At 39.0% G+C, this 27125-nt stretch overlaps 1 protein-coding gene across 1 annotated transcript in view; it reads right to left on the reverse strand.

Annotated features, from left to right (window-relative positions):
• EPB41L5 (erythrocyte membrane protein band 4.1 like 5) overlaps positions 1 to 27125 on the reverse strand; it is a 177296-nt gene that overhangs the window by 45930 nt on the left and 104241 nt on the right. Inside the window, exon 17 of the mRNA XM_037146265.2 lies at positions 10324 to 10487. Within this exon, the coding sequence (XP_037002160.2) occupies positions 10324 to 10487 (164 nt within the window). The remainder of the gene's footprint in view (positions 1 to 10323; positions 10488 to 27125) is intronic.

The raw sequence follows: 27125 nt of genomic DNA on the forward strand, positions 1-27125 counted from the left end.
AAGTAACACACAAAACTCAGAAAATTGAGTTGTATGGAAGTCTGACAACCAAGGATTTAAAGAAGCCACATTCATTCAGATGGGTAGGAGGGGCAGAGTTGGGGACATGGACAGAGAGGTGTGAAGACTATAGCACAAAGAGGCAGCTGTGGTGACAGAATGGATAGTCCTACATTCACTTATGCTGGATAAAAATCAGGAGGAATACCTTGGGAGTGAGTGATCCCAACCTCAGACCAGAATGCACAGCCCAGGGTTCTAGTACCAGGAAGATAAATCTGGCTGTAAAAACTAGAGGGTGCTGGGGCAGCAGAAGAAACTGCTAAACTTTCAGGAGACTCTGTTTAAGAGGCTCAGAGGGACTTACAATATCCACAAATCTACCCACTCTGGCATTCAGTACCAGTGCAATAGGGCAACCCCAGTTGCATACAGGAAGTAGGAGAAGTGACTGGAAATGGAATGAGTACTAGGCAAACTTCCAGAATCCAGACAGCAGCACTGTTCCCTCTCTGAGACCTCCCCCAACACAGAGCCAAAAAGCAGTGAAGAGGGTTGCCCCACCCTAGCATTTACTTAAGACTCCACCCCACAAAACTTATTACAGGTGTCTTTTCTACAATAGGCCACCTATTAAGACAAGAAGTCAAAGCAGCTCTACCTAATATACAGAAACAAACACAGGAAGGTGGCCAAATTGAGGACACAAAGAAACATGGCTCAAATGAAAGACCAGAACAAAACCCCAGTACCAGGACTAAATGAAACAGATAACCAACCTATCAGATGCAGATGTCAAAACACTGCTAATGAGGATGCTCAAATAACCCACTGAGTATGGCAACAACGTAAAGGAAGAAAGAAAGCTTGCACTACATGAAATGAAGAAAAATCTTCAGGGAACCATCAGTGGAAGGGAGGAAGCCATGATACCAATAAACAATTTGGAACATGAAGAAACGAGCATTCAATGAGAACAGCAAGAAGAAACAAGAATTCAAAAAAAATGAGGATAATATAAGGACCCCCAGGAACATCTCCAAACACACCAACATCTGAATTATAGAGATGCCAGAAGGAAAAGCGGAATAGCAACAGGTTGAAAACTTATTTGAAAAAATAATATAAGAAAATTTCCTTTATTTGGCAAAGGAAATAGACATACAAGTCCAGGAAACACAGAGAGTCCCAAATAAGTCAGGCACAAAGAGGACCACACCAAAACACATCATAATTAAAACGACAAAGTTTAAAGATAAAGAAAAAATCTTAAAAGCAGCAAGAGAAAAGCAGAGAGTTACCTACATAGAAGTTCCCATAAGACTGTCAGCTATTTTTTCAAAAGAAACTTTGCAGGCTAGAAGAGACTGGCAAGAAATATTCAAAGTGATAAAAAGCAAGGACCTACAAGCTAGATTACACCAGCCAGCAAAACTATCATTTAGAATGGAAGGGCAGATAAAGTGCCTCCCATACAAGCGCCTCCCATACAAAACTGAAGTTCATCATCACCAAACCATTATTACATGAAATGTTGAAGAGACTCTTACTGAAGAAAAAGCTCAAAACTATGAACATTAAAATGGCAACAAATTCACAACTATCAACAAATGAATCTAAAAAGGTAAACTAAGCAAATAACCATAACAGGAACAGAATCACAGATATAGAGATCATTTGGAGGGTTACCAGTGGGGAGGGGGAAGGGGGAGAATAGCAAATAGGCATGGGGATTAAGAAGCGTAATTGGTGGACATAAAATAGACAGGGGGAGGTTCAGCATAATATATGAAATGGAGAAGCCAAAGAACTTCTGTGCACAACCCATAGACACAAACTAAGCAGTGAGGATTGCTGTAGGAAATGGGATATACCAGGCAGACTGGGGCAAAGGGGGGAAAACTGGGACAACTCTAATAGCATAATCAATAATATATAGATAGATGGATAGATAGATAGATAGATAGATAGATAATTTTTAAACATCCACCAATTAGATCAGTGGCTTTCTCCATTGGCTAAACATTAGAATCAAATGTGGAGCTTTTAAGTAATACTGATTTCCAGAGCTGACCTCAAACAATAATATCAGTAGTTCTGTAGGTAGTTTTCTGGCATTTGTAGATTTTAAAGTCTCGGTTTTCCGGACTTCCGCCAAGAAGGAGGCATAGGTGGAAACGCCGTGCTTTCTCACACAACCAAGTTTAGAGATAACAAAATATTAGCAACAAAAAATACAGCCAGAACACAGAAAATTGAACTTTTTGAAAGTCTGATAACAACAAATTCTTCAGCCTGACTGGTAAGAGGGGTGAAGCCAGCAGCTGGCAGAGCGGGGTTGCACAGGAAAACTCGGTGGGCAGATCCCAGGTGTGGGGTTGCAAAGGGCAGACCCAGTGGGCAATCCAGTGAGCGACCAGCAGACCCAGCAAGGGTGCAGGGCGGTGGGTTGACTGTGGACTGTGCATTTGTGTGCAGATAGACCAGCAAGAGAGTGGGCAGTGAGACAGGACGGAGCAGGCCCCAGCAGTGAGAGGCAGCAGAGGGGGCGGCCATTTCCCTGCTCTGACCCTGCCCTCACATACAGTGTCACAACCCAGCGACCTGGGTGGCCCCGGCCTGGTGAACACCTAAGGCTCCCCTCCTCATACGTAGCAGGCACAAACAAATAAAAACATGGCTCAAGAACAACTCACAACCCCAGAGCCAATAAATCTAAGCGCTAAAGAAATAGCCAAACTTTCAGATGCAGTTCAAAACACTGGTGATCAGGATGCTCACAGAACTGGTTGATTTTAGTCACAAATTAGAGAAACATATGAAAGCTAAACTAATTGAAATGAATGGTAATACAAAAGGAAACCAATAGTAATGAAAAGGAGACTGAGACTCAAATCAAGGAAGTAGACCAGAAGGAAGGAAAAAATGACCAAACAAAAAAGAATGAAGAAACAAGAATTCAAAAAAATGAGGAAAGGCTTAGGAACCTCCAGGACATCTTTAAACGTTCTAACATTCAAATTATAGGGGTACCAGGAGGGGAAGAGGAACAGTCACGAGTGGAAACCTTATTTGAACAAATAATAAAAGAGAACTTCCCCGTTCTGGCAAAGGAAATAGACTTCCAGGAAATCCAGGAAGCTCAGAGAGTCCCAAAGAAGTTGGACCCAAGAAGAAACACATCAAGGCACAACATCATTACATTAGCCAAGATTAAAATGAAGAAAAAAATCCTAGAAGCAGCAAGAGATAAGGGGACTGTCACCTACAAAGGAGTTCCCATCAGACTGTCAGAGGATTTCTCAAAAGACACCTTACAGGCAAGAAGGGGCTGGAGAGAAGTATTCCAAGTCATGAAATTCAAAGACCTACATCCAAGATTGCTCTATCAAGCAAAGCTTTCATTTAGAATGGAAGGACAGATAAAGTGCTTCTCAGATAAGATCAAATTCAAGGAGTTCATCATCACCAAGCCCTTATTATATGAAATGTTAAAGGGACTTATCTAAGAACAAGAAGATAAAAATATGAACAGTGAAAGGACAGCAAACTCACAGTTATTAACAAACACACCTAAACAAAAGCAAACACACCTAAAACAAAAGCAAATTAAGTGGACAGCTAGATCAGGAGTGAACCATAGAAATGAAGATCACGTAGAGGGTTAGCAAGAGGGGAGTGGGAGAAGGAGAAGGGGGGAGAAGGTACAGAAAATAAGTAGCATAGACAGTAGATAGAAAATAGATAAGGGGGAGGGTAAGAATAGTAGGGGAAATATAGAATCTAAAGAACTAGAGACACGTGTTCATGAATTAAAGGGGGGAATGGTAGGGGAGGGGTGTGCAGGGTGGAGGGGAACAAAGGGGGGGAAATAGAACAAATGTAATGGCATAATCAATAAAATAAAAAATATATTTTAAAAAATCAGAGCAACAAAAAGAAAATATAGGTAAGAAGAATGAAAATAGTTTAAGGGAACATTGAAACAACATAAGCATAACAGTATCCGCACCACAGGAGTACCAGAATGAGAAGAGGGACATCAAGGGATTGAGAAGCTATGACAAAAAATATGACCAAAAACTTCCCTAATGTGGTGAAGGAAAAAGACACACAAAAACCCAAAGAGTCATACCATAATTAAAAACAGTAAAGGTTAAAGACAAAGAGAGAATCTTAAAAGCAGCAAGAGAAAAGCAGGTATTTACCCACAGAGGTAGCTGTCGTAAGACTGTCAGCAGACCTCTCAACAGAAACATTTCAGGTAAGACGGGACTGGCATGAAATATTCAAAGTGATGTAAAACAAGGATCTAAAACAAAGACTACTTTACCTAGCAAGGCTATCATTTAAAATTGAAGGAGAAATAAAGAACTTTCTAAACAACAAAAAAAAGCTGAAGGAGTTTGTTACCAACAAACCATTATTACAACAAATGTTGAAGGACTTGCTTTAGGAGTAGAAGAAGGGATAAAAGGAACAGAATTAAAAGATAAAATGGCACCCTGGCTGGTGCAACTCAGTGGATTGAGTGGGGGCCTGCGAACCAAAGGGTTGCTGGTTCACTTTCCAGTCAGGGCACATGCTGGGGTTGTGGGCCAGGTCCCCAGTAGGGGATGTGCAAGGCACAATCACACACTGATGTTTCTCTCCCTCTCTCCTTCCCTGCCCCTCTCTATAAAAAATAAAAATAAAAAAGATAAAATGGCAATAAATAAATACCTATTAATAACCACTTTAAATGTAAATGGCTTAAAAGCTCAAATCAAAAGCCGTAGGGTAGCTGAATGGATAAAAAAGCAAGACCCATACATAGAGTGTAGCAAAAGTAGGTTTACAGTTGTGAGTATGCAAAATCAGAGTTTACTCTTTTGTTTTGTTTTTTAATTTTTTACTTTTTCATTGCATTTTTCCATTATCACTTTGTTCCCTTATACCTCTCTCCCCTTCTGCAATCACCACACTGTTGTCCATGTCCACGAGTTCTTTTCAGAGTATATTCTTGTACTACTATTTATTAATTATTGTATTATTTTTGCCTGTGAACAACTATAAACCTACTTTTGCCCCACCTGGTATATGCTTTCTACAAGAGACACACCTCAGAACAAAAGGTAAACAGAAACTACAAGTAAAAGGAAGGGAAAAGATATTTCATACAAATGGAAGTAAAAAAATGCTGGGATAGCAATACTTATATTTGACAAAATAGACTTTAAAACAAAGGCTATAGTAAGAGACAAAGAAGGACACTCCATAATGATAAAGGGAACAGTCCAAGAAGAGGATATAACTCTGGTTAACATTTATGCACACAAGATAACAGCATCTAAATATGTAAAGTAAATCTTGATGGACATAAAGAAAAAGATAAACAGTAGGGGATTTTAATACCCTCTCTCTGTGTCTCCCTTCCTTTTTCTAAAAATTAATAAAAACATATCCTTGGTTGAGAATTAAAAAAATAAGGAATAAAAAGATCAATGAAACCAAGAGCTGGTTCTTTGACAAGATATACAAGATTGGCAAACTTTTTTTAAAAATTAATTTATTTTTTATTGATTATGCCATTACAGTTGTTCTATTCCCCCCTTCATTCCCCTCCACCCTACCCCCATCCCCACCATTACCCCCCTTTAGTTTATGACCATGTGTCTCAAGTTCTTTAGATTCTATATTTCCCATACTATTCTTGCCCCCCCATCTATTTTCTATCTACTGTCTATGCTACTTATTTTCTGTACCTTCTCCCCCTTCTCCTCCTCCCACTCCCCTGTTGCTAACCCTCCTGAAGATCTTCATTTCTATGGTTCACTCCTGATCTAGCTGTGCTTTTAGTTTGCTTTTGTTTTAGGTGTGGTTGTTAATAACTGTGAGTTTGTTGTCCTTTCACTGTTCATGTTTTTTTAACTTCTTTTTCTTAGATAAGTCCCTTTAACACTTCATATAATAAGGGCTTGGTGATGATGAACTCCTTGAATTTGATCTTATCTGAGAAGCACTTTATCTGTCCTTCCATTCTAAATGAAAGTTTTGCTGGATAGAGCAATCTTGGTTGTAGGTCTCTGGAGTTCATGACTTGGAATACCTCTTTCCAGCCCCTTCTTGCCTGTAAGGTGTCTTTTGAGAAATCCTCTGACAGTCTGATGGGAACTCCTTTGTAGGTGACTGTCCCCTTAGCTCTTGCTGCTTCTAGGATTCTCTCCTTCATTTTAATCTTGGCTAATATAATTATGATGTGCCTTGGTGTGTTTCTTCTTGGGTCCAACTTCTTTGGGACTCTCTGAGCTTCCTGATTTCCTGGAAGTCTAGTTCCTTTGCAGATTGGGGAAATTCTCCTTTATTATTTGTTCAAATAAGTTTTCCACTGGTGGCTGTGCCTTTCCCCCTTCTGGTACCCCTATAATTCGGATGTTGGAGCATTTAAAGGTGTCCTGGAGGTTCCTAAGACTCTCCTCATTTTTTTGAATTCTTGCTTCTTCACTCTTTTCTGTTTGACCATTATTTGCTTTCTTCTGGTCCAATCCATTGATTTGAGTCCCAGTTTCCTTTCCATTACTATTGGTTTCCTGTGCAATTCCATTCATTTCAATTAGTTTCGCCTTCATATGTTTCTCTAATTTGTGGCTATAATCAACCAGTTCTGTGAGGATCCTGATCACCAGTGTTTTAAACTGTGCATCTGAGAGTTTTGCTATTTCTTCATCACTTAGATTTATAGGCTCTGGGGATTTGAGATCTTCTTGAGCCATTTTTGGTCTGTTCGTGCCCTTTAAGTGTGAGGAGCGGAGCTTTGGACTCCCAGGTCGCTGGGTTGTGACACGGAGGGGGGGCAAGCGGGGAAAGCGGCCCCCAAGAGCCTTAGGCACCAGGCCGAACACTCAGATCCACTTGTGGTCACGGGGAAATGGCAGAGCCCTCCGCTGCCGCTTGCCGCGGGGACCCACTGGGTCCCGGTAAGATTGGCAAACTTTTAACCAGACTCATGAAAGAAAAAAAGAGAGAGGATCCAATATATATAATCATAAAAAAAGTAACAACTAACACCAAATAAATACAAAGAACTATAGGAGAATGTTACAAACAACTATATGCCAACAAATTGGACAATCTGTAAGAAATGAATAAATTCCTAGAAACATACCATTTTCCAAAACTGAATCAAGAAGAATCAGAATCTGAATAGACAGATTACAACGGATGAAATTAAAACAGTAATCAAAAAACTTCCAACAAACACAAGTGCTGGACTGAATGGATTTATAGGGAAATTTTACAAAGAAGAGCTAACACCTACCCTTCTTAAACTATTCCAAAATAATTCAAAAGGAGGAAAAATGCCCAAGCTCATTTTGCGAGGCCAGCATTATCATAACTCCAAAACCAGATAATGACACCATAAAGGAAAAAAATATTGTTTTTTCAGCATTGTTCCCTCTTGGACCCCTCCCCACATACAGCACCACAACACAACAATGGTGGTTTGCACTATGTTGGTCAATACCTAAGGCTCTGCCCCTTACCATGGAACAGGCATTCCTAGACAAAGAAATATGGCCCAAATGAAAGAACAGATCAAAACTCCAAAAACAGAACTCAGTGATGAAGAGATAGCCAACTTATCAGATGCAGAGTTCAAAATACTGGTAATCAGGATGCTCACAGAAATGGTTGAGTATGATCACAAAATAGAGGAAAAAATGAAGGCTATAAAAAGTGAAAAAAAAAAAAAAGAAAATGTACAGGGAATCAACAATGACAGGAAGAAAACTGGGTCTGTAATCAACAATTTGTACCAGAAGAAAGAAATAAATATTCAGTCAAAAAAGAACGAAGAAACAAGAATTCAAAAAAAGGAGAGGCTCAGGAACCTCTGGAACCACTTTAAACATCCCAACACCCAAACCATAGGGGTGCCAGAAGTAGAAGAGGAAGAACAAGAAATTGAAAACTTATTTGAAAACATAATGAAGAAGAACTTCCCCAATCTGGCAAAGGAAATACACTTCTAGGAAGTCCAGGAAGCTTAAGAGTTCCAAACAAGTTGGACTCAAGGAAGCACACACCAAGGTACATTATCATTACATTACCTAAGATTAAATATAAGGAGAGAATCTTAAAAGCAGCAAGAGAAAAGGAGATAGTTACCAGAAAGGAGTTCCCATAAGACTATCAGCCAATTTCTCAAAAAAAACTTTACAGGCAAGAAGGGGCTGGAAGGAAGTATTCCAAGTCATGAAATGCAAGGACCTATATCCAAGATTACTCTATCCAGCAAAATTATCATTTAGAATGGGAGGGCAGATAAAGTGCTTCCCAGATAAGGTCAAGTTATAAAAGTTCATCAACACCAAGCCCTTATTTATATGAAATGTTAAATAGACTTATCTAAGAAAAAGAAGATAAAAAATATGAATAGTAAAGTGACAACAAACACAATTATCAACAACAAACCTAAAAAACAAAAACAAAAACAAAAACGAATTACACAAATAGCTAGAACAGGATCAGAATCACAGAAATGGAGATCACATGGAGGATTATCAGTGGGGAAGGGTAGGGAGGAGAACGAGAGCAAAGGTACAGGGAATGAGAAGAATAAATGGTAGGTAGAAAATAGACAGGGGGAGGTTAGGAATAATATGGGAATGAGGGTGGGAGTGGGCGTACAGGGTGGAGAGGAATAAAGGGGAGAAAAAATGGGATAGAAATAATAGCATAATCAATAAAATATATTAAATATATATTTGAAGTACTTATACAACTCAATACCAAGAAAACAAATAATCCAATTTTAAAAAATGGGTAAATGATCTGAACAGACACTTCTCCAGAGAATACATACAGCTGGCCAACAGACACATGTATAAAATGCTCAACATTACTAATCATCAGAAAGATGCAAATTAAGATCACAATCAGATATCATCTCACACCTGCTGGAATGGCCGACAACAATAAAGCAATAAACAGCAAGTGCTGTCAGAGGAGTGGAGAAAAGAGAACCCTAGTACACTGTTGTTGGGAATGCATACTGGTGCAGCTGCTGTGGGAAACAGCATGCAGTTTCCTCAAAAAATTAAAAATAAAACTGCCTTGCCCTGACTTCTGTGGCTTAGTTGGTTGGGTGTCATCCTGCATAGGAAAGTGTTGCCAGTTTGGTTCCCAGTCAGCGCACATACCTAGGTTACAGGTTTGGTCCAGGTTCGGTCCAGGACACGAACAAGAATCAAGCGGTCAATGTTTCATTCTTACATCAGTGTTTCTCTCCATCCCTTCCCACCCCCCCTTAAAAAAAAGAAAAAAGAAGCTCTCTTGACTCAGCAATCCAACTGCTGGGAATATATGCTAAGAATCCTGAAACACCAATTCTAAAGAATGTATGTACTCCTACATTAACTGTAGTATTATTTACAATAGACAAGATGTGGAAACAGCCCAGTGTCCATCAGTAGAGGAATGGATAAAAAACTGTGGTACATTTATACAATGGAATACTATGTGGCTTTAAAAATGACAGAAATCTTACCTTTTGTGACAGAATGGATGGATCTGAAGATTATTATGCTAAGTGAAAGAAGCCAGTCAGAAAAAGACAAGTACCATATAATCTCACTTATATATGGAATCTAGTGAACAAAATAGAAACAAGTAATGGACACATGGCACGGACTGACAGCTGTCCGAGGGGAACTGATGAAAGAAGGTGAAGGGATTAGCCGAAGATCATATATACATAACCCAGAGACGCAGACAACTATGTGGTGATGGCCAGAGAAAATGTGGGCTGGAGGTGGGTAGAGGTAGATAAAGAGGGAGAAAATGTGAACTCTGTAATAGTGTCAATGATTTAAAAAAATAGATAATGTATCATTTCCTTCTAATATTTAAAAAAGTAAGGAAAGAGCTTTCTTTCTGAATTATTTTTGTGGTTCTGTACAACAATAGTCCTCATTACAACAAAATATTTTCTAGGAGCTAACAGGAAGTCCTAACATGTATTCAATCCTGTGCCCTAAATATCTTTAAAGAAAAATTTTCTTTTAACTTTCACTCAAGGAGCAGTGAAAAGGCAAGTTTGAAAATTCATAAATATTTAATGATTTATAAATGATACAAATGTTTAATGGTCTCGGTTATATAATATTAAATATTTCAATGCATCCTTAAGCAGAAAAGAAGCAAGAAGGCACAACTCTTTTACATTAAATTTAAAAATTCAACTATTACATAAAATATTCTTGAAGGAACTGACTTAAATAGCTCATTTAAAAGGGAGATAAAATAAAAAGATGACACATGTTTTACAGAACATTTACTTACTTCTGCCTCCAACTTCATTTTCCTCTAATCCAGTTTGCCTGGGGGCTATGTTAATTTCATCTGGTGATTGTGAAGTTTCCAGAGTATCAGGTGTTTCATTTACAGCATCAATGGTTGCTTCCAATAAAGCTGGACTATCTAGCAAATCAATATTCAGAGGCAAGCTGTAAAGGTAAGAGAAAATTTACTTAGACCGAGAAATTTATCATAAAAAGAATTTAAAATAGTAACAAAAATCTTTGTTGGAAAAAATTTCATAAGAGTTCATATCCCAACTAGTTTATTCATTTGACAAAACATTTTGGGCAGATTTTTGTTCCAGCCAGGATGGAATAAATGGCACTGAATTTCATTTCCTATTTGAAATAATCTAATGGGTGTGGGGGTGTACTGTTTCAAGACATCAGATATCAGAAGTGATCATGAAATTTAGGAAATAAATTAGGTGATCTCTACAATGACCTTGAGAGAATTTCCATGCTGTGGTGCAGAGAGTGTGATATGAGACAGAGCAAGAGGACTCCCTTAGTCATCTTCTCAATTAAGAAGATGAAGCTAAGAGTCTAGGATCAAAGGAGCTAGAGTTCACAGAACAGAGTGCTAGTCAGGAGAAAGCACCACTTAAAAAAGGGACTTTTGGAGATTTGCAGAAGTTCCCTCTCTCAAGTATTCAGCAGAGTACTGATCAGAGAATGTATGTCAAGAAACTGAGGCTAAGGAAAGAACCATTCAAAAGGATTTCCTCCTCCCTTTTGGATGGGGAAAGCACTAGTGGCATTCATACTGGGCCACAGGGCATGTTTCTAAAAACTGTAAGAACATATAGTTCACAGGGCATCGAGTATTCAGGAAGCTCTTCCCTAAGGAGTAGAAAATAATTAACTTAGACTGAGCATGGCCACGAGCCAACCTACCACATCATAAAAGAAAGACCCCCAAAGGATCAAACTATTTCCAATAACTTAACTATATACTAAAACAAAGCTCAAGAAGATTTAGAGGAATATAAAGTTATCTAGCATCAGGCAGGAATGTTAAGTTTGTTAAGTGAAGAACTTGACAGAATGTCAAGTATTCACTCTAAGATTACCAGAAAGTAAAGAGGCAGAAAAAGACATTCCCACACCAAAGAGAATAATCAACCAATAGAAACTGAATAGAATTAGCAGAGAAGGACATTAAACAGTTATTATAACTGTATTCCATATGATAAGAAAGTTAAGCAGAGACATGCAAAATATAAAAAAAACAAATCAAAATTCTAGAGCTGAAAACTACAATATTTGAGATGTAAAATGTATTAGATGGAATTGACGACAGATTAACATTAGATAAAATACTGTATTTGAAGACATAGCAACAGAAACTATCTGAATTAAAATACAAAGAAAAAGAATCCCCCAAAACGAAAAAAGTATCACTTAGCTGTGGGACAATTTCAAGTAGACTACTGTACAGATAAATGGACCTCCAAAGTGAGACTGCAATAGAACAAATATCTAAAGAAATAATTGTTGGGGGAGGAAGAAGATGGCAGCAAAGTAGGTGGGAGCTGAGTCCACTTGTTCATGCACCTAACTGGGACACTTAGCTGATCTTGTGAAAAACAAAGAGAAGGGCCAACAGAACCTTAGCTGCTTTCAAGTTTGGAAGCCAAAGTGTGCAGAGGATGCCTCAAAACAGGCAGTAAGGAGGTTGTACAGGCAGACAAAAAAAGTCCAGGGGCCTAGCGCCAGAAACCACAGCTGTGGCAGTAAAAACATTGGAGGAGAGCAGGTCAGTGATAGCAGCCCAGTGGCTCCCTCCCCTCCCAGGGGGGGCAAATCACAGACCAGCACCGGGAATGACTTGAACATGTAAAGTCCCCAGGGAAAAACAGCACACACGCACAGAGCTGGTGGTGCACCCAAGCTGGGGCATGGGTCCCTGGCCAGGATAGTTCCAAAGAGTTGGGGAGATCCTGGCAGCACCTGGAGCTGGGAGAAGGAATGGGCAGCGACTGGCCCTGACTGAGACAGACTCTTGACTTGCCAGAGAGTTGGAGTGTGTGGAAAGCCAGGCAGTGGTTCCTAAAGGCAGAGTGCCCACAGATACTCTTTTCAAAAGGGGAATTGAGGTATGCTGGGCAGGGACCTTGTGTACACAGCTGCCCAGCCAACAAGGAGGGAGGGTTGTGGGTGCAGTTTGTTCCCACTCAATGCACCCTGTGGACTGATGAAAGGGGTGCAAAGCAGTGGCTTATCAGTGCAAGCCAGGAGGAGAGTGGAGACTGCGTGCTGCACAGTGCAGTGGGCTAGGAACTGAGCACCTGTGATTATTCCAGCTCAGACTGAGGCCTTCCTTGGAGGAACCACCGGAAAGGGAAAACTGAGGCCAACCCCCCCGCCCATTGCCTGCATGAGCTGGGAACATCTGCAAAACTGGGTGAGCAGGCTTAACAACCAACGCCGCCCCCCCCCCCCCTGTTTTGAACTCCCCACAGGGAAACAAAGTACCTGGGCCCTAGGTCCCTATTTCACTGAGGCCATCAAAACAAGAAGTTAAGAAAGCACGCAACGAGGGGGATTCACAGCATCACCCAGACTTCCCCAGCATGCAGAGCTATAGACTACACTAAGCAGGAGACAGCTGATGCTCTTACATGGATTTTCCCCCCTGCCCTGCCCGCTCCCCATTGAAACAGACAGCTATTTAGGCAGAAGCTATACATTTTTGGAAATAAACTGGAACAGATTAAGATGGGAAGAGAGAGGCAGAGGAATGCACCCACAATTTTCCCAGAAGACTGAACAGTGCCTCCTAGGTGAGACACAGACCTCCCAATTACAACAGAAGTTCCTCTAGAGGCAGAGGACTAAGATACAGGCAATGTTGCCCAAAGTTAAAACAACCCACCTGGGATCTGGAGCTGAGAGAAAACCAGAGACAGATCCAGAAAAAAGACAGAAGGCGAACACCAACAGCTGAGACAAACCGTACCTCACTCTTCGTCGGAACTTGCTTATTTTATTCTTTCTTCTTTTCTTTCTTTTAGTTTTGTCTGTTTTTGCTTTTTTTGTTTGTTTTCCTGCCTTTCATATTGCGTTTTAATTTTTCTTCTTTCACTTCACTCGTATGCCAAATAACATTACTCCTGATCTTTTCCTTTTTATTCAGATCACATATTTTTTCATATTACTGTTATTCCAAATCCCACACAGAACCCTCTTAATCCACTTCACCATCTTTCTGAGCTTTATTACTGTGGTTGTAAACTTTATTTCTCACACTGCACCATTTCCCTATCTCTGACTCTCACCATTTCTCTTCCATCTAATCTCCCATAAGTGCTCTTCTTTCTTAAGTCAGCTCACATTCTTTATCCCCTTATGAGAGTCTTATCTCCTTTCCACCTTTTATAAACAGTGGCTAGTTGGGCGAAATACCATGGTTATTGCTATACTTCTATGGAAACCCTATTTGTTCACTATTTGTTTGTATTTTAAATCCCATAGAATACTCTCCCCATCCTACTCTATTTTGCCTTCTGCCTGCCCCAGTCAGTTGAGTGAGGAATTTTATTTCATTTCTTTCCTCTTTCTACCTAGGCTTTATTCCCTATTCTTACTAGTTTGCTTTCCCCATCCTCACAAAATCATTTTTCTTTACTGTAAATATTTCATATTCACATTTCATATTTGTACAATATTCTTGTACCTGTTCCACCTTTATTAAACTTCATTCAACTGTTGTTGCATTCGACCCTGTTGTAACTTCTCTGCAATTTTGCTCCCAATGGTCCAATAACTTTTCAATTTTACTTCAAACCTCATAGTATACTCTTCCATTTTCTTATCCCATTTCTCCCATCGCCCTTCCATGTTATATGTATGTTTTAAATTTTGTTTTCTACATTTCTTCACCTCGGTTCTATCCCTACTCATCAATTTCCCTCCCTTTCCCACTCAATAACATTTTCCCCTTTTAGTCATCCCGTATTTCCATTGTCATATCTTACAATATTTGTAATGTCTCTTCACTTTTATTAATTTTTGCTCAATTGCAGTTGAGATTGCTGATGTGGTAGGGGGATTCTTTTGCTGGCATAGGTTTTGTTGTTTGGTAATCCTGCTTTGTTAACCAACACCCTGTACAACGGCATACAAGACGAGGCAGGAGTTGTGACTATTAGTAAGCCTACTGGAGGGGAGAACCCAATAACAACAGGAGAGCTGACACAAAGAGAAGAAGGGGCAACCCCAGAGCATCCAGACAAGAAAATCAAAAAGGATGTACCACTGAGTCCCACAGAACTCCACCCCACAAAGACAGGCAGGCAAAGCCTGGGGAGACATAGAAAGAACCCTCAATTGAAAAGAAAGGCGGGACCCCTGGAAAAAGAGCTAAAGGAAATCGAGGCAAGCAATCTATCAGACAGAGTTCAAAAACAATGGTGATAAGGATGCTCAAGAAACTCAGTGACAATTACAAGGAACTGAGTGGGAAATTCAACAGCATGAAAAAGGAAAGAGAAATAAACGATAAATAAGAACCAGGAAGAAATGAAGAATACAGTATCTGATATAAAAAATACAGTAGAGCCCTGGATGGTGTGGCCCAGTGGATTGAGCACCAGCCTACAAACCAAAGGGTTGCGGGTTTGATTCCCAGTCAGGGCACATGCCTGCGTTTTGGGCCAGGTCCCTAGTAGGGGTGCATGAAAGGCAACCACACATTGCTGTGTCTCTCCCTCTCTTTCTCCCTCCCTTCCCCTCTGTCTATAGATAAATAAAATCTTAAAAAAAAATACAGTAGAAGGAATTACAAGCATGCTGGATGAAACAGAGAACTAAATTAGTGACCTGGAAGACAAGGTAGAAAGAAATAACCAGGTAGAACAACAAAATGTAAAAAGACTAAAAAAGTATGAGAGTAGTTTAAAGGAATTTCAGGACAAGATGAAATGTAACAACATACATATCATAGCAATACCAGAAGGAGAAGAAAAGGAGCAAGAGTTAGAAAAACTGTTTGAAAAAATAATGACAAAAAGCTTCTCTAACTTGGAGAGGAGAAAAGCCACACAAGTTGAGAAGGCAGAGAGGGTCTCAATCAAGATGAACACAAAAAGGCCCATTCTGAGACACATCATAATTAAAATGTCAAATTATAAAGGCAAAGAGAGAACCTTACTAGCAGCAAGGGAGAAACAGGAAGAAACATACGAGGAGCCCCAATAAGGCTAGCAGCTGACTTCTCAATGGAAACACAACCAACCAGAAGGAAATGGAAACATTCCAAGTAATGAAAAGCAAAGTTCTACAACGATGACTAGTATACCCAACAAGGCTGTCATTTAAAATGGAAGACAAAATAAGGAGTATCCCAGACAAAAAAAAGTTAAAAGAATACACTTCCAGTCAAACCAGCACATCAAGGGACTGTGTTAGGAAGATGAAGAGAGAGAGAGAAAGATAGAAACACAGGTACAAAATGAAAAAATACCAATGAATAGGTATGTATCAACAGTAACTTTAAATGTAAATGGACTAAATGCTCCAATCAAAAGACACAGAATAGCTGAAAGGATGAGAAAACATGACCCACAAATATGCTGGCTACAAGAGACCCACTTCAGAACAACAGACCTATACAGACTGAAAGTAAAGGGCTGGAAACAAATATTCCAAGCAAATGGACAGGAAAGAAAACCTGGGTAGCAATACTTATATCAGACAAAATAGATTTCCAAACAAAAGCCATAACAAGAGACAAAGAAGGTCATTTCATATTTCAAAAGGGAAGAATCCATCAGGAAGCTATAAACATTGTAAACATATATGCACCCAATTTAGCACCACCCAAATATATAAGGAAAATTTTGGAGGACTTCAAGAATGAGATAGACAGCAATCGAGACAGTAGGGATTTAAACACCCTACTGTCAGTAATGGACAGATCTTCCAACAAAGAATCAACAAGGACACTGGCACTGAACAACACATTAGATTAAGTGTGCTTAACTGATATATACATAACCTTTCATCTTAAAGAAGCAAAACACATTCCTTTCAAATGCACATGGAACATTTTCAAACATAGATCACATGATAGGACATAAAACAAGCCTCAACAAATTCAAGGAAATTGAAATCGTATCAAGCATTTTCTTGGATCACAATCACTTGAAACTAGAAACCAACCACAAAAAAAAACCCCTCAAAAACACTCAAATACATGGAGACTAAATAACATGTTATTGAACAATGAATGGGTAAACAATGAGATCAAAGAAGAAATAAAAAAAGTTTCTAGAAATAAATGAAAAAGAACACACAACAACACAGCAAAGGCAGTCCTGAGCTGGAGTTAATTGCCATACAGGCACACCTAAAAAAGATAGGAAAATTTCAGTGATTTTAATTTGTATCTCTCTGATAGCTAGTGATGCTAAGCATCCTTTCATATGTCTCTGGGCCCTCTGTATGTCCTCACTGTGTGTGAGTTCTTCAAATATTTTGGAGATCAAACCCTTGTCTAGGGTACCATTGGCGAATATATTTTGTGTATGGTTGGTTCCCTTTTCATTTTGTTGATGTTTTCTTTAGCTATGCAGAAGCTTTCTAAAATCACAATGAGATACCACTTCATACCAGTCAGAATGGCCATAATAAAAAAATCAAGAAACAAAAAGTGCTGGCAAGGTTATGGAGAAAAGGGAAACCTAGTGCACTGTTCTTGGAACTGCAGACTGGTGCAGTCACTGTGGAAAACAGCATGGAATTGCCTCAAAAAACTAAAAATGGAACTGCCTTTTGACCCAGCAATCCCATTGCTGGGTTTATACCCTAAGAATCATGAAACACCAATTTAAGAAAACCTAGGCACCCCAATATTTATAGCACCAAGATTTACAATAGCCAAGTGCTGGAGGCAAACTAAGTGCCCCTCAGTAAATGAGTAGATAAAAAAAAAAACTATGCTACATTTACACAATGAAATACTATGCAGCAGAAAAAAAGAAGCAGCTCCTACCCTTCATGACAGCATGGATGGAATTGGACAACATTATGCTAAGTGAAATAAGCCAGGCAGTGAAAGACAAATACCATATGATCTCACCTACAGGTGGAAACTAGTCAACAAAACAAACAAGCAAGCAAACTATAACCAAAGACAATGAAATAAAGAACAAACTGACAGTACCCAGAGCGGAGGAGGGAGAAGGATAATGGGGTAAAGAAGGTAAAGGGTCATCAAAGAACATGTATAAAGGACACATGGTCAAAGCCAAAGGGGGTAGGATTGAGGGTATTAAGTAGGAGTGGGTGGGGGAGAGTGTAGGAAAAAATGGATACAACTGTACTTGAACAACAATAAAAAAAAAACAGATAGAATAATTTCAAACAAACAACCTAACCCTTAATCTACAAAAACCAGAGCAACAACAAAAAACAAAGCCCAGAGTAAGTAGAAGGAAGGAAATATTCAAGACCAAAGCAGAATTAAATGACATAAAGGCTAAAAGAACAATCCAAAGGATCAAGAAATCCTGGAGCTGGTTCTCTGAAAAGATAAAAAGAATCAACAAGATTTTAACCAGATTCATTCATTAAGAAAAACAGAGAGATGACCAAAATAAATAAAATCAGAAATGAAAGAGGAGATGTTACAACCAATAGCATAGAAGGGTTGTAAGAAATTACTATGAACAACTACATGCCAAGAAATTGGAAAATGTGGGCGAAATGGACAAACTTCTAGAAACATATAATTCTCCAAAACTGTGTCAAGAAGAAGTACAAACCTGCATAGACTGATAACAGCTAGTGCAATTGAAGCAGTAATCAAAAAACTCCCAGCACAAAGAAGCCTTTGGTAGAACAGATTGGCAGGAGAATTTTACCAAACACTGAGAGAAGAAGCAACTCCAATTCTTCTCCAACTATTCCAAAAAACGCAATAAGAGGGAAGACCCCCAAGCTCTTTTTATGAGGCCAATATTATTCTAATTCGAAAATCAGATAAAGACAAAAGAAAGAAAACTACAGGCCAATACCACTGATGAACATAGATACTAAAATCCTCAACAAAATATTAGCAAACTAGATCCAGCAATACATTAAAATGATCATACATCATGATCAAGTGGGATTCATCCAGGGATGCAAGGATGGTACAATATATGCAAATCAATAAACATAATACAACACATAAAATGAAAGACAAAAATCACACAATCATCTCAATAGATGCTAAAAAAGCATTTGGTAAGGTGCAGCACCCACTTATGATAAAAACACTCAGCAAAATGGGAGTAGATGGAACAGTCCTCAACATTATAGAGGCCATAAATGAGAAACTTACAGGCAATATCATATTAAATTGGCAGAAACTAAAACCTTTCCCCCTAAGATCAGGCATAGGGTATCCACTTTCACCACTTATATTCAACATGGTATTGGAAGTTCTAGCCACAGTAATCAGACAAGAAGAAATAAAATGCCTCCAGATTGGAAAGGAGGAAGTAAAGCTGTCACTGTTTGCAGATGACATGATAGTGTACATAGAAAACCCTATAGACTCCACAAAAAAAACCTGCTTGACCTAATAAGTAAATTTGGCCAAATGACAGGATACAAAGTCAATATTCAGAAATCAAAGGTATTTTTTGTACACCAACAATGAAATATCAAAAACACAGAAATTAGGAAAAAAATCTAATTTGATATAGCAACAACAAAAAAATAAAGTATCTAAGAATAAACTAGAACAAGGAGGTAAAAGACTTGTACTCAGAAACCTACAGAACACTGAAGAAAGAAATTAAAAAAGACACAAACATATGGAAGTATGTACCATGCTCGTGGATTGGAAGAAGTAGCATCATCAAAATGTCCATACTACCCAAAGAAATTTATAGATTCAATGCAATCCCTATTAAAGAACCAATGGCATATTTCACAGATATAGAACAAACACTTCAAAAATTTATATGGAACCATAAACAACACCAAGTAGCTGCAGCAATCTTGAAAAAGAAGACCAAAGTAGGAGGGATCATAACACCTGATATCAAATTGTATTACAAGGCTATGTTATCAAAACAGGCTGGTACTGGCATAAGAACAGACACATAGACCAATGGAACAGAATAGAGAGCTCAGAAATAAATCCAAATCTCTATGGTCAACTGATATTCGACAAAGTGGGCACAAGTATAAAGTGGAGTACAAACAGCCCCTTCAACAAATGGTGTTGGCCTAAAACAAAACCAAAAACAAACTAAGCAAACAACTAGAACAGGAACAGAACCACAGTAATGGAGATCACATGGAGGGTTATCAACAGGGGCATGGGAGAGGGAGAGAGGGGGAAAATGTACAAAGAATAAGTAGCATAGATGGTAGGTAGAAAATAGTAGGGGCAGGTAAGAATAGTATGGGAAATGTAGAAGCTAAAGAACTTATAAGTATGACACATGGACATGAACTAAAGTGGGGGAATGTGAATGGGAGGGGGTGTGCTGGGTGAAGGGGAGTGAAGGGGGAAAATGGGACAACTGCAATAGCAAAATCAATAAAATATATTTAAAAATGGTGTTGGAAGATCTGGACAGCTACATGCAAAATAATTAAACTCAACCACCAAATTACACCATACACAAAAATAAATTCAAGGTGCATAAAAGACTTAAATATAAGTTGTGTCACCATAAAAGTCCTAGAGGAGAACATAGGCAGGAAAATCTTAGATATTCCATGCAGCAATAGTTTCACTGATATGTTCACTAGAGCAAGGGACATAAAAGAAAGAATAAGCAAGTAGGATCTCATCAAAATAAAAAGCTTCTGCACAGCTAAGAAAAACAGCAAAATAAAAAGAAAACCAATCATATGGGGAAATATATCTGCAAATAATATCCCAGAGAAGGGTTTGATCTCCAAAATATATGAAGAACTCACATGACTCTACTCCAGGAAGACAAACAGTCCAATTAAAAATTGGGCAAAGGACCTAAACAGATACTTCTCCAGAGGGCCCAAAGATTTATCAAAGGATGCTCAGCATCACTAGGCATCAGAGAGATGCAAATTAAAACCACAATGAGATACCACTTCACACCATTGAGAATGGCCATCATAAACAAAGCAACAAAGAACAAGAGTTGGAGAGGATGTAGAGAAAAGGGAACCCCAGTGCACAGTCAGTGAAAATGCAGACTGGTGCAGTCACTGTGTAAAATAGTATGAAATTTCCTCAGAAAACTAAAAATAGAACTGACTTTTGATCTAGCAATTCCACTGCTGGGATTATATCCCAAGAACCATGAAACACCAATTCAAAAGAACCTATGCACCCCAATGTTCACAGAAGCAAAATTTACAGTAGCCAAGAGTTGGAAGCAACCTAAGTGCTCAACAGTAAATGAATGGATCAAGAAACCATAGTACATTTACACGATAGAATACTACACAGCAGAAAGAAGGAATGAGCTCCTAATCTTAGCTACAACATGGATGAAAATGGACAGCATTATGCTAAGTGAAATAAGCTAGGCTGTGAAAGACAAATACCATATGATTTCGCCTATAAGTGGAGCCTAATCAACAAAACAAACAAGCAAGCAAAACATAAGTTGACACATTGAAATTAAGAACAAACTGACAGAAACCAGAGGGAAAGTGGGAGGGGATAATGGGGGTAAAAGGGGAAGTGTTTTCAGGAACAGGTACAAAGGACACATGAACAAGTTCTGCCCAAGTTGGAGGTATAGGTAGAAACTCTTTGTTTCCTTGAACAACCAAAAGAAGGATAACAACCAATCTAAAATCAATAAACAACCAAAGTTGCCAGAAAATCAAACCCAGTGGAACTCCGGCAGCCAAGGAATTAAAGAAAAAATCAATCAGAACAACCAGACCAGTAAGGTGGACCATGCTGGCCAACTAAGAAAAACTGAGGTGGGGTGGCTGAGGGGTGGGGCTGACTGCCGACTCAGCAGTGCTGTACACGAGAGACTGACTTAAGGAGAAAACTGAGACTCAGAGCTGACTGTGGGCTAAGGCTGGGGTTGCTGTGGTGAGAGATAGTTCCAGTCTGACAAGAGAGTCTGTTGGAAAGTGGGCTACAGAGAAGCAGGCAAGCTGCATTGTTCCCTCTCTGGCCCCTCCCCCACAGACAGCACCCAAAGCAACAAAGAGGGTTGCCCTGCCCTGGTGAATATCTAAGGCCTCACCCCCTTACAACCTATTAGCTGCACCAAGACAAAGAAATACGGTCCAAATGAAAGAACACAGCAAAACCTCAGAAAGAGAACTAAGCGATGAGGAGACTGCCAACCTATCTGATGGAGAATTTAAAGCCCTGGTAATCAAAATGCTCACAGAACTGATTGAGCTTGGTCAGAAAATGAAAGAACAAATGAAAGATAAACAAAATGAAATAAATCAAGATATTCAGGAAACCAACAGTGACAAGAAGGAATCCAGGATTCAAAGCAACAATTTGGAACAAAAGGAAGAAATAAACACCCAACTGGATCAGAACAAAGAAACAAGAATCCAAAAAAATAAAGAGAGGCTAAGAATTCTCTGGGACAACCTGAAACATTCCAATATCCAAATTATAGGGGTGCCAGGAGGAGAAGAATAGCAGCAAGAAATTGAAAACTTATTTGAACAAATAATGAAGGAAAACTTCCCCAATCTGGCAAAGGAAATAGACTTCCTGGAAGTCCAGGAAGCCCAGAGAGTCCCAAAGAAGTTGGACCCAGAGAGGAACACACTAAGGCACATCATCATCAAGTTACCCAAGATTAAAGACAAAGAGAAAATCCTAAAAGCAGCAAGAGATAGGGAGACAGTTACCTACAAAGGAGTTCCCATAAGGCTATCAGCTGATTTCTCAAAAGAAACCTTACAGGCAGGAAGGGGCTGGAAAGAAGTCTTTGAAGTCATGGAAGGCAAAGAACTACATCCAAGATTACTCCACCCAGCAAAGCTTTCATTTAGAATGGAAGGGTGGATAAAGTGCTTCCCAGATAAGGTCAAGTTCAAGGAGTTCATCATCACCAACCCCTTATTATATGAAACATTAAAGAGACTTATCTAAGAAAAAGAAGATAAAAAATATGAACAGTAAAATGACAACTCACAACCATCAACAAATGAACCTAAAAGAAAAGAAAAACAATGAAAACAAAAACTAAGCAAACAACCAGAATAGGACAGAATCAGAGAAATGGACATCGTAGAGAGGGAGTTCAGTGGGGAGGGGGAAGGGAGGAATGGGGGAAAAGGTGCAGGGAAGAAAAAGCAAAATTAACAGGCATAAAATAGATGGGGAAAAACAAAAAATGGTATAGGAAACAGAGGACTCAAAGAACTTATATGTACAACCCATGGCCATGAACTAAGGGGGCAGGAATATTGGAGAATGGGGGGGGCGGGGTGGAGGGGAGATAAAGGGGGAAATATTGTGAATAGCATAATCAAAAAATACTTTAAAAAAAAGGACACATGGACAAAACCAAAGGAGGTAGGATCAAGGGTGGGAAGTGGGGATGGCTGGGGTGGGGTGGAGTGGTGGGGGTAAAGTGGAGACAAGTATACTTGAACAAAAATTTAAAAAATGTGAAAAGTAAATAAATAAACTTTAAAAAATGGGCAAAGGACCTGAACGGATACTTTTCTAAGGAGGAGATACAGAGGGCCCAGAGACACATGAAAAAATGCTCAACATCAAAAATGCTCAGCCATCAGAGAGATGCAAATTAAAACCACAATGAGGCCCTGGCTGGTGTAGCTCAGTGGATTGAGCGCGGGCCTGCCAACCAAAGCATTGCTGGTTCGATTCCCAGTCAGGGCACATGCCTGGGTTGCAGGCCAGGTCCCCAGAATGGAGTGCAACCACACATTGATGTTTCTCTCCCATTCTTTCTCCTTACCTTCTCCTCTCTCTAAAAATAAGTAAATAAAATACTTTTTTCAAAAAGTCAAGGAGCACAACTAAAAAAAAAAACACAGTGAGATTTCGCACTGGTCAGAATGGCCACCATTAAGAAATCAACAAGTGCTGGTGAGGCTGTGGAAAAGGAACCCTAGTTCACTGCTGGTGGGAATGCAGACTGGTGCAGTCACTGTGGAAAACAGTATGGAATTTCCTCAAAAAACTAAAGATGGAACTGCTTTTCGACCCAGCAATCTCAAAACTGTAACTATACCCTATGAATCCTGAATCACCCACCAACTGAGAAGGACCTAGGCACCCCAATATTCATAGCAGTGTTATCTACAATAGCCAAAGGCTGGAAAGAACCTAAATGCCCATCAATAAATGAGTGGATAAAATAACTGGTACATTTACATAATACTACGCAGCAGAAAGAAAGAACTCCTACCTTTTGTGACAGTGTGGGTAGAACAGGAGAGCATTATGCTAAGTGAAATAAGCCAGGCGGTGAAAGACAAATGCAATATAATCTCACCTAGAATGGAACCTAATCAACAAAACAAACAAAGGAGCAAAACAAAACCAAAGACTTGGAAACGAAGAACAAACTGACAGCAACCAGAGGGGAGGCAGAACGGATATAACGGGGGGAAAGAAGGGGAATGGGCAAGCAAAGGAAAACAAATAGAGGACTCTTGGGCATGGACAGTGGGGGGGTTGACTGTGGGGGCTGACTGGTGGCAATCGGGTAGGGGAGAGCAAGGGTGAAAAAAGTGGGGACAACTGTAGCTGCACAACAATTTTAAAAATTAAATTAATTTAAAAAATAATTGCTGAAGTTTTTTCAAATTTGACGAAAACCGTAAGCCCACAGACCCAAGAATCTCAACAAACCCTAAAAAAAGAACATAAAAAAAACTACAGCAAAGCATATCATAATCAAATTGCTTAAAACTAATAATAAAAAGAAAATCTTAAAGGCAGCCAAAGACATCATATGTTCAAACAAAGATAAGAATGATAGCTGACTTCCCATGAAGAACAATGCAAAGTAGAGGACAGTGAATGAACACCTTGAAAGCACTGAAAGAGCCCTGGCTGGTATGGCTCTATGGATTGAGTACTGGCCTGAGAACCAAAGGGTTGCAAGTTTGATTCCCAGTCTAGGGCACATGCCTGGGTTGTGGGCCAGGTCCCCAGTGTGTGTAGTGGAGGGAACCACGCATTGATGTTTCTCTCCCTTTCTTTCTCTCTCCTTTACCCTCTCAAAAAAAAAATTAAATCTTTAAAAAATTAAAAAAATAAAACACTGAAAGAAAAAAAAACTATCAACCAACATTTTATAGCCAGCAAAAAAATAAATAAAAGCCTTAAAAAGCAAAGAAAAACCTAGGTGTACACCAAAAAAAAAAGAAAACACACATCCACACAAAAATGTGTATATAAATGTTCATAGTAATATTATTCACAAAAGCCAAAAGTGAAAATAGCTTAAAGACACATTAAATGAGGAATGGATACATAAAATGTGGTATATCCATACAGTGCAATACTAATCAACAATAAATGGAGTGAAGTACAGATATACACCACAACATAAGTAACCCTTAATAACATATTAAGGGATGAAATCCCGACACAAAATATCACAAAACATTATATGAGTATATTTATAAATGTCCAGACTTAGAATATGCATAATGACAGAGAGTAGATTTGTGGTTGCCAAGTGCTTGAGGAGGCACAGGTGAGGAATGATTACTGACTGCTGTGCTGTAAGGTCTAAAATTAAGATTCAATATTAAGTGCTGACTTGACATCCTTCAGCCTCACAGGGTCCCCCAAAGGCCTAACCACGAGTTCCTGTGCTCTCACCAGATTATGTTCCCTCAATCCAGTGGAAGAGGTTCCCTATCGAGTTAGTTGTGCTCTCAACTGTACCAGTTGCATTATACCAGCTTTTTAACCTAGCAACTTAACTCCCTTGCCAGCCCATAAAATTATTCAAACAGGGTAATCACATCCTCTGGTAGAAACTAGGGATCACCTCCTCCTCATGTTATTATAAAGCCTGACTGCTTCAGCCCATGTTTGTCCACCTTGCTCCCAAGAGCAACACTCACGTGGCCCTATATGTTATGAGGTTTCCTCCTACCTTAAGCTATGAGTATATGTGACCAATAAACTGCAGTCTACCTCACCTGTCCAGTGTCTGGTGCCATGTGTTCCATTACCTTGCAGTATTTACGGTGGGTGGTCCCTCCCCCACCAAAAGGGTAAATAGCGGGTATTTGATGAGAACAAATGCTAGTGAGTAAGGGTTTCCCTTAGGGGAAAACAAAAATGTTGTAAAATAAAATTCTGATAAAGGTTGCACAATCCTATGAAGGTACCAAAAGTACTGACTTGTTCATTTTATTTTTTTTTAATATAAACGGTTTTTTCCTTGATACAATGTTATTATTCATCTTTATTTTTGAAAAAGATTTTATTTATTTATCTTTAGAAGGGAAGAGAAGGAGAGAAGGAAAGAAATATCAATGTATGGTTGCCTCTTGTAGGTTTGCTGCTGGGAACTGACCTGCAACACAGGCATGTGCCCTGACTGGGAATCGAACTGTGATCCTATGGTTCACGGGCCAACGTTCAATCCACTGAGCTACATCAGCCAGGGCTTGACTTGTCCATTTTAAATAGGTGACTGATATGGTATGTAAATTATATCTTAAATCAGTAAAAAAAAAAAGCTGAAATAAACACAGTTATTCATACAAAATAATTAATAACTGAAAGACCTGTATTAAGAAAATGTTCAAGAAACTGACTGGCAGAAGTAAAATGAACAATGTATTACGAGGTTTAAAACGTATAAAAAAGTAAAGTGCTTGACAAATGACAGTAAACAGCCTGGGTGAGGAGAAATGAAAATACACTACTGTAAGATTCTTACACTCATATACATGAAGTAATATAATACCTCTTGTACACATTGATGAGTTAAAGTTGTACATGCTAAAGCAAACATTAAAGTAAAATTAACAAAGAGTCAAAGCTAAGAAGTAAAGAAAGGACACATACAGAATACTTAAAAACACCTGATTAATGAAGGAGACAGAAAGAGGGCAAGACAGGAACAAGAAACATTTGGGAGAAATAGAAAACAAATAGCAAGAGACAGACTCAAACTTAGTTGTATCAATAATCCCATTAAATAAAAATGGTCTGAACACACCAATTTTTAAATAGTAACACTGTCAGTTAAAACTATGTAAGAAAAAGCCCATTATATATGGCCTATATAAAACATAAATATAAAGAAACAGAAATGGAAAATAAAGGATAGAAAAAGATATACCATGCTAACACTAGTCAAAAAAAACTAGTCAATATATTTATATCAAAGGAGAGTTTAGAAACAAAGAACAGTAATTAAAATAAAGATGATAACTGGATAAGAATAAAGGGGTCATTAAGAACACATCCGGAGAGTTCCAACCAAGACGGAGGCATAGGTAGACATACTTTGCCTCCTCACACAACCAAAAGAACAACAAATTTAAAAACAAAAAATAACTGGACTGCCAGAAAATCGAACTGTATGAAAGTCCAACAATCAAGGAATTAAAGAAGAATCATTCATCCAGACCGGTAGAAGAGGTGGAGAAGGGTGGCTGGGGTGGAGAAGATTAGTGGCAAGGTGTCAGCTGGAAGACCAGGGCAGGCAAGGAGGAGGCTGGCAAAGCAGGCAGTCCCACTTTTGTGTGCAGACAAACTGGGAGGAACAACTGGGGAGGGGGACAGACCAGGCAACCCAGGGTTCCAGTGCCAGGAAATAAAGCTTCAAAACCTCTAACTGTAAAAACCTGTAT

This window comes from Artibeus jamaicensis, unplaced genomic scaffold (genome assembly GCF_021234435.1).
Source record: "Artibeus jamaicensis isolate MK-2021 breed Jamaican fruit bat unplaced genomic scaffold, CSHL_Jam_final contig_463, whole genome shotgun sequence".
Taxonomy (NCBI): Eukaryota; Metazoa; Chordata; class Mammalia; order Chiroptera; family Phyllostomidae; genus Artibeus; species Artibeus jamaicensis.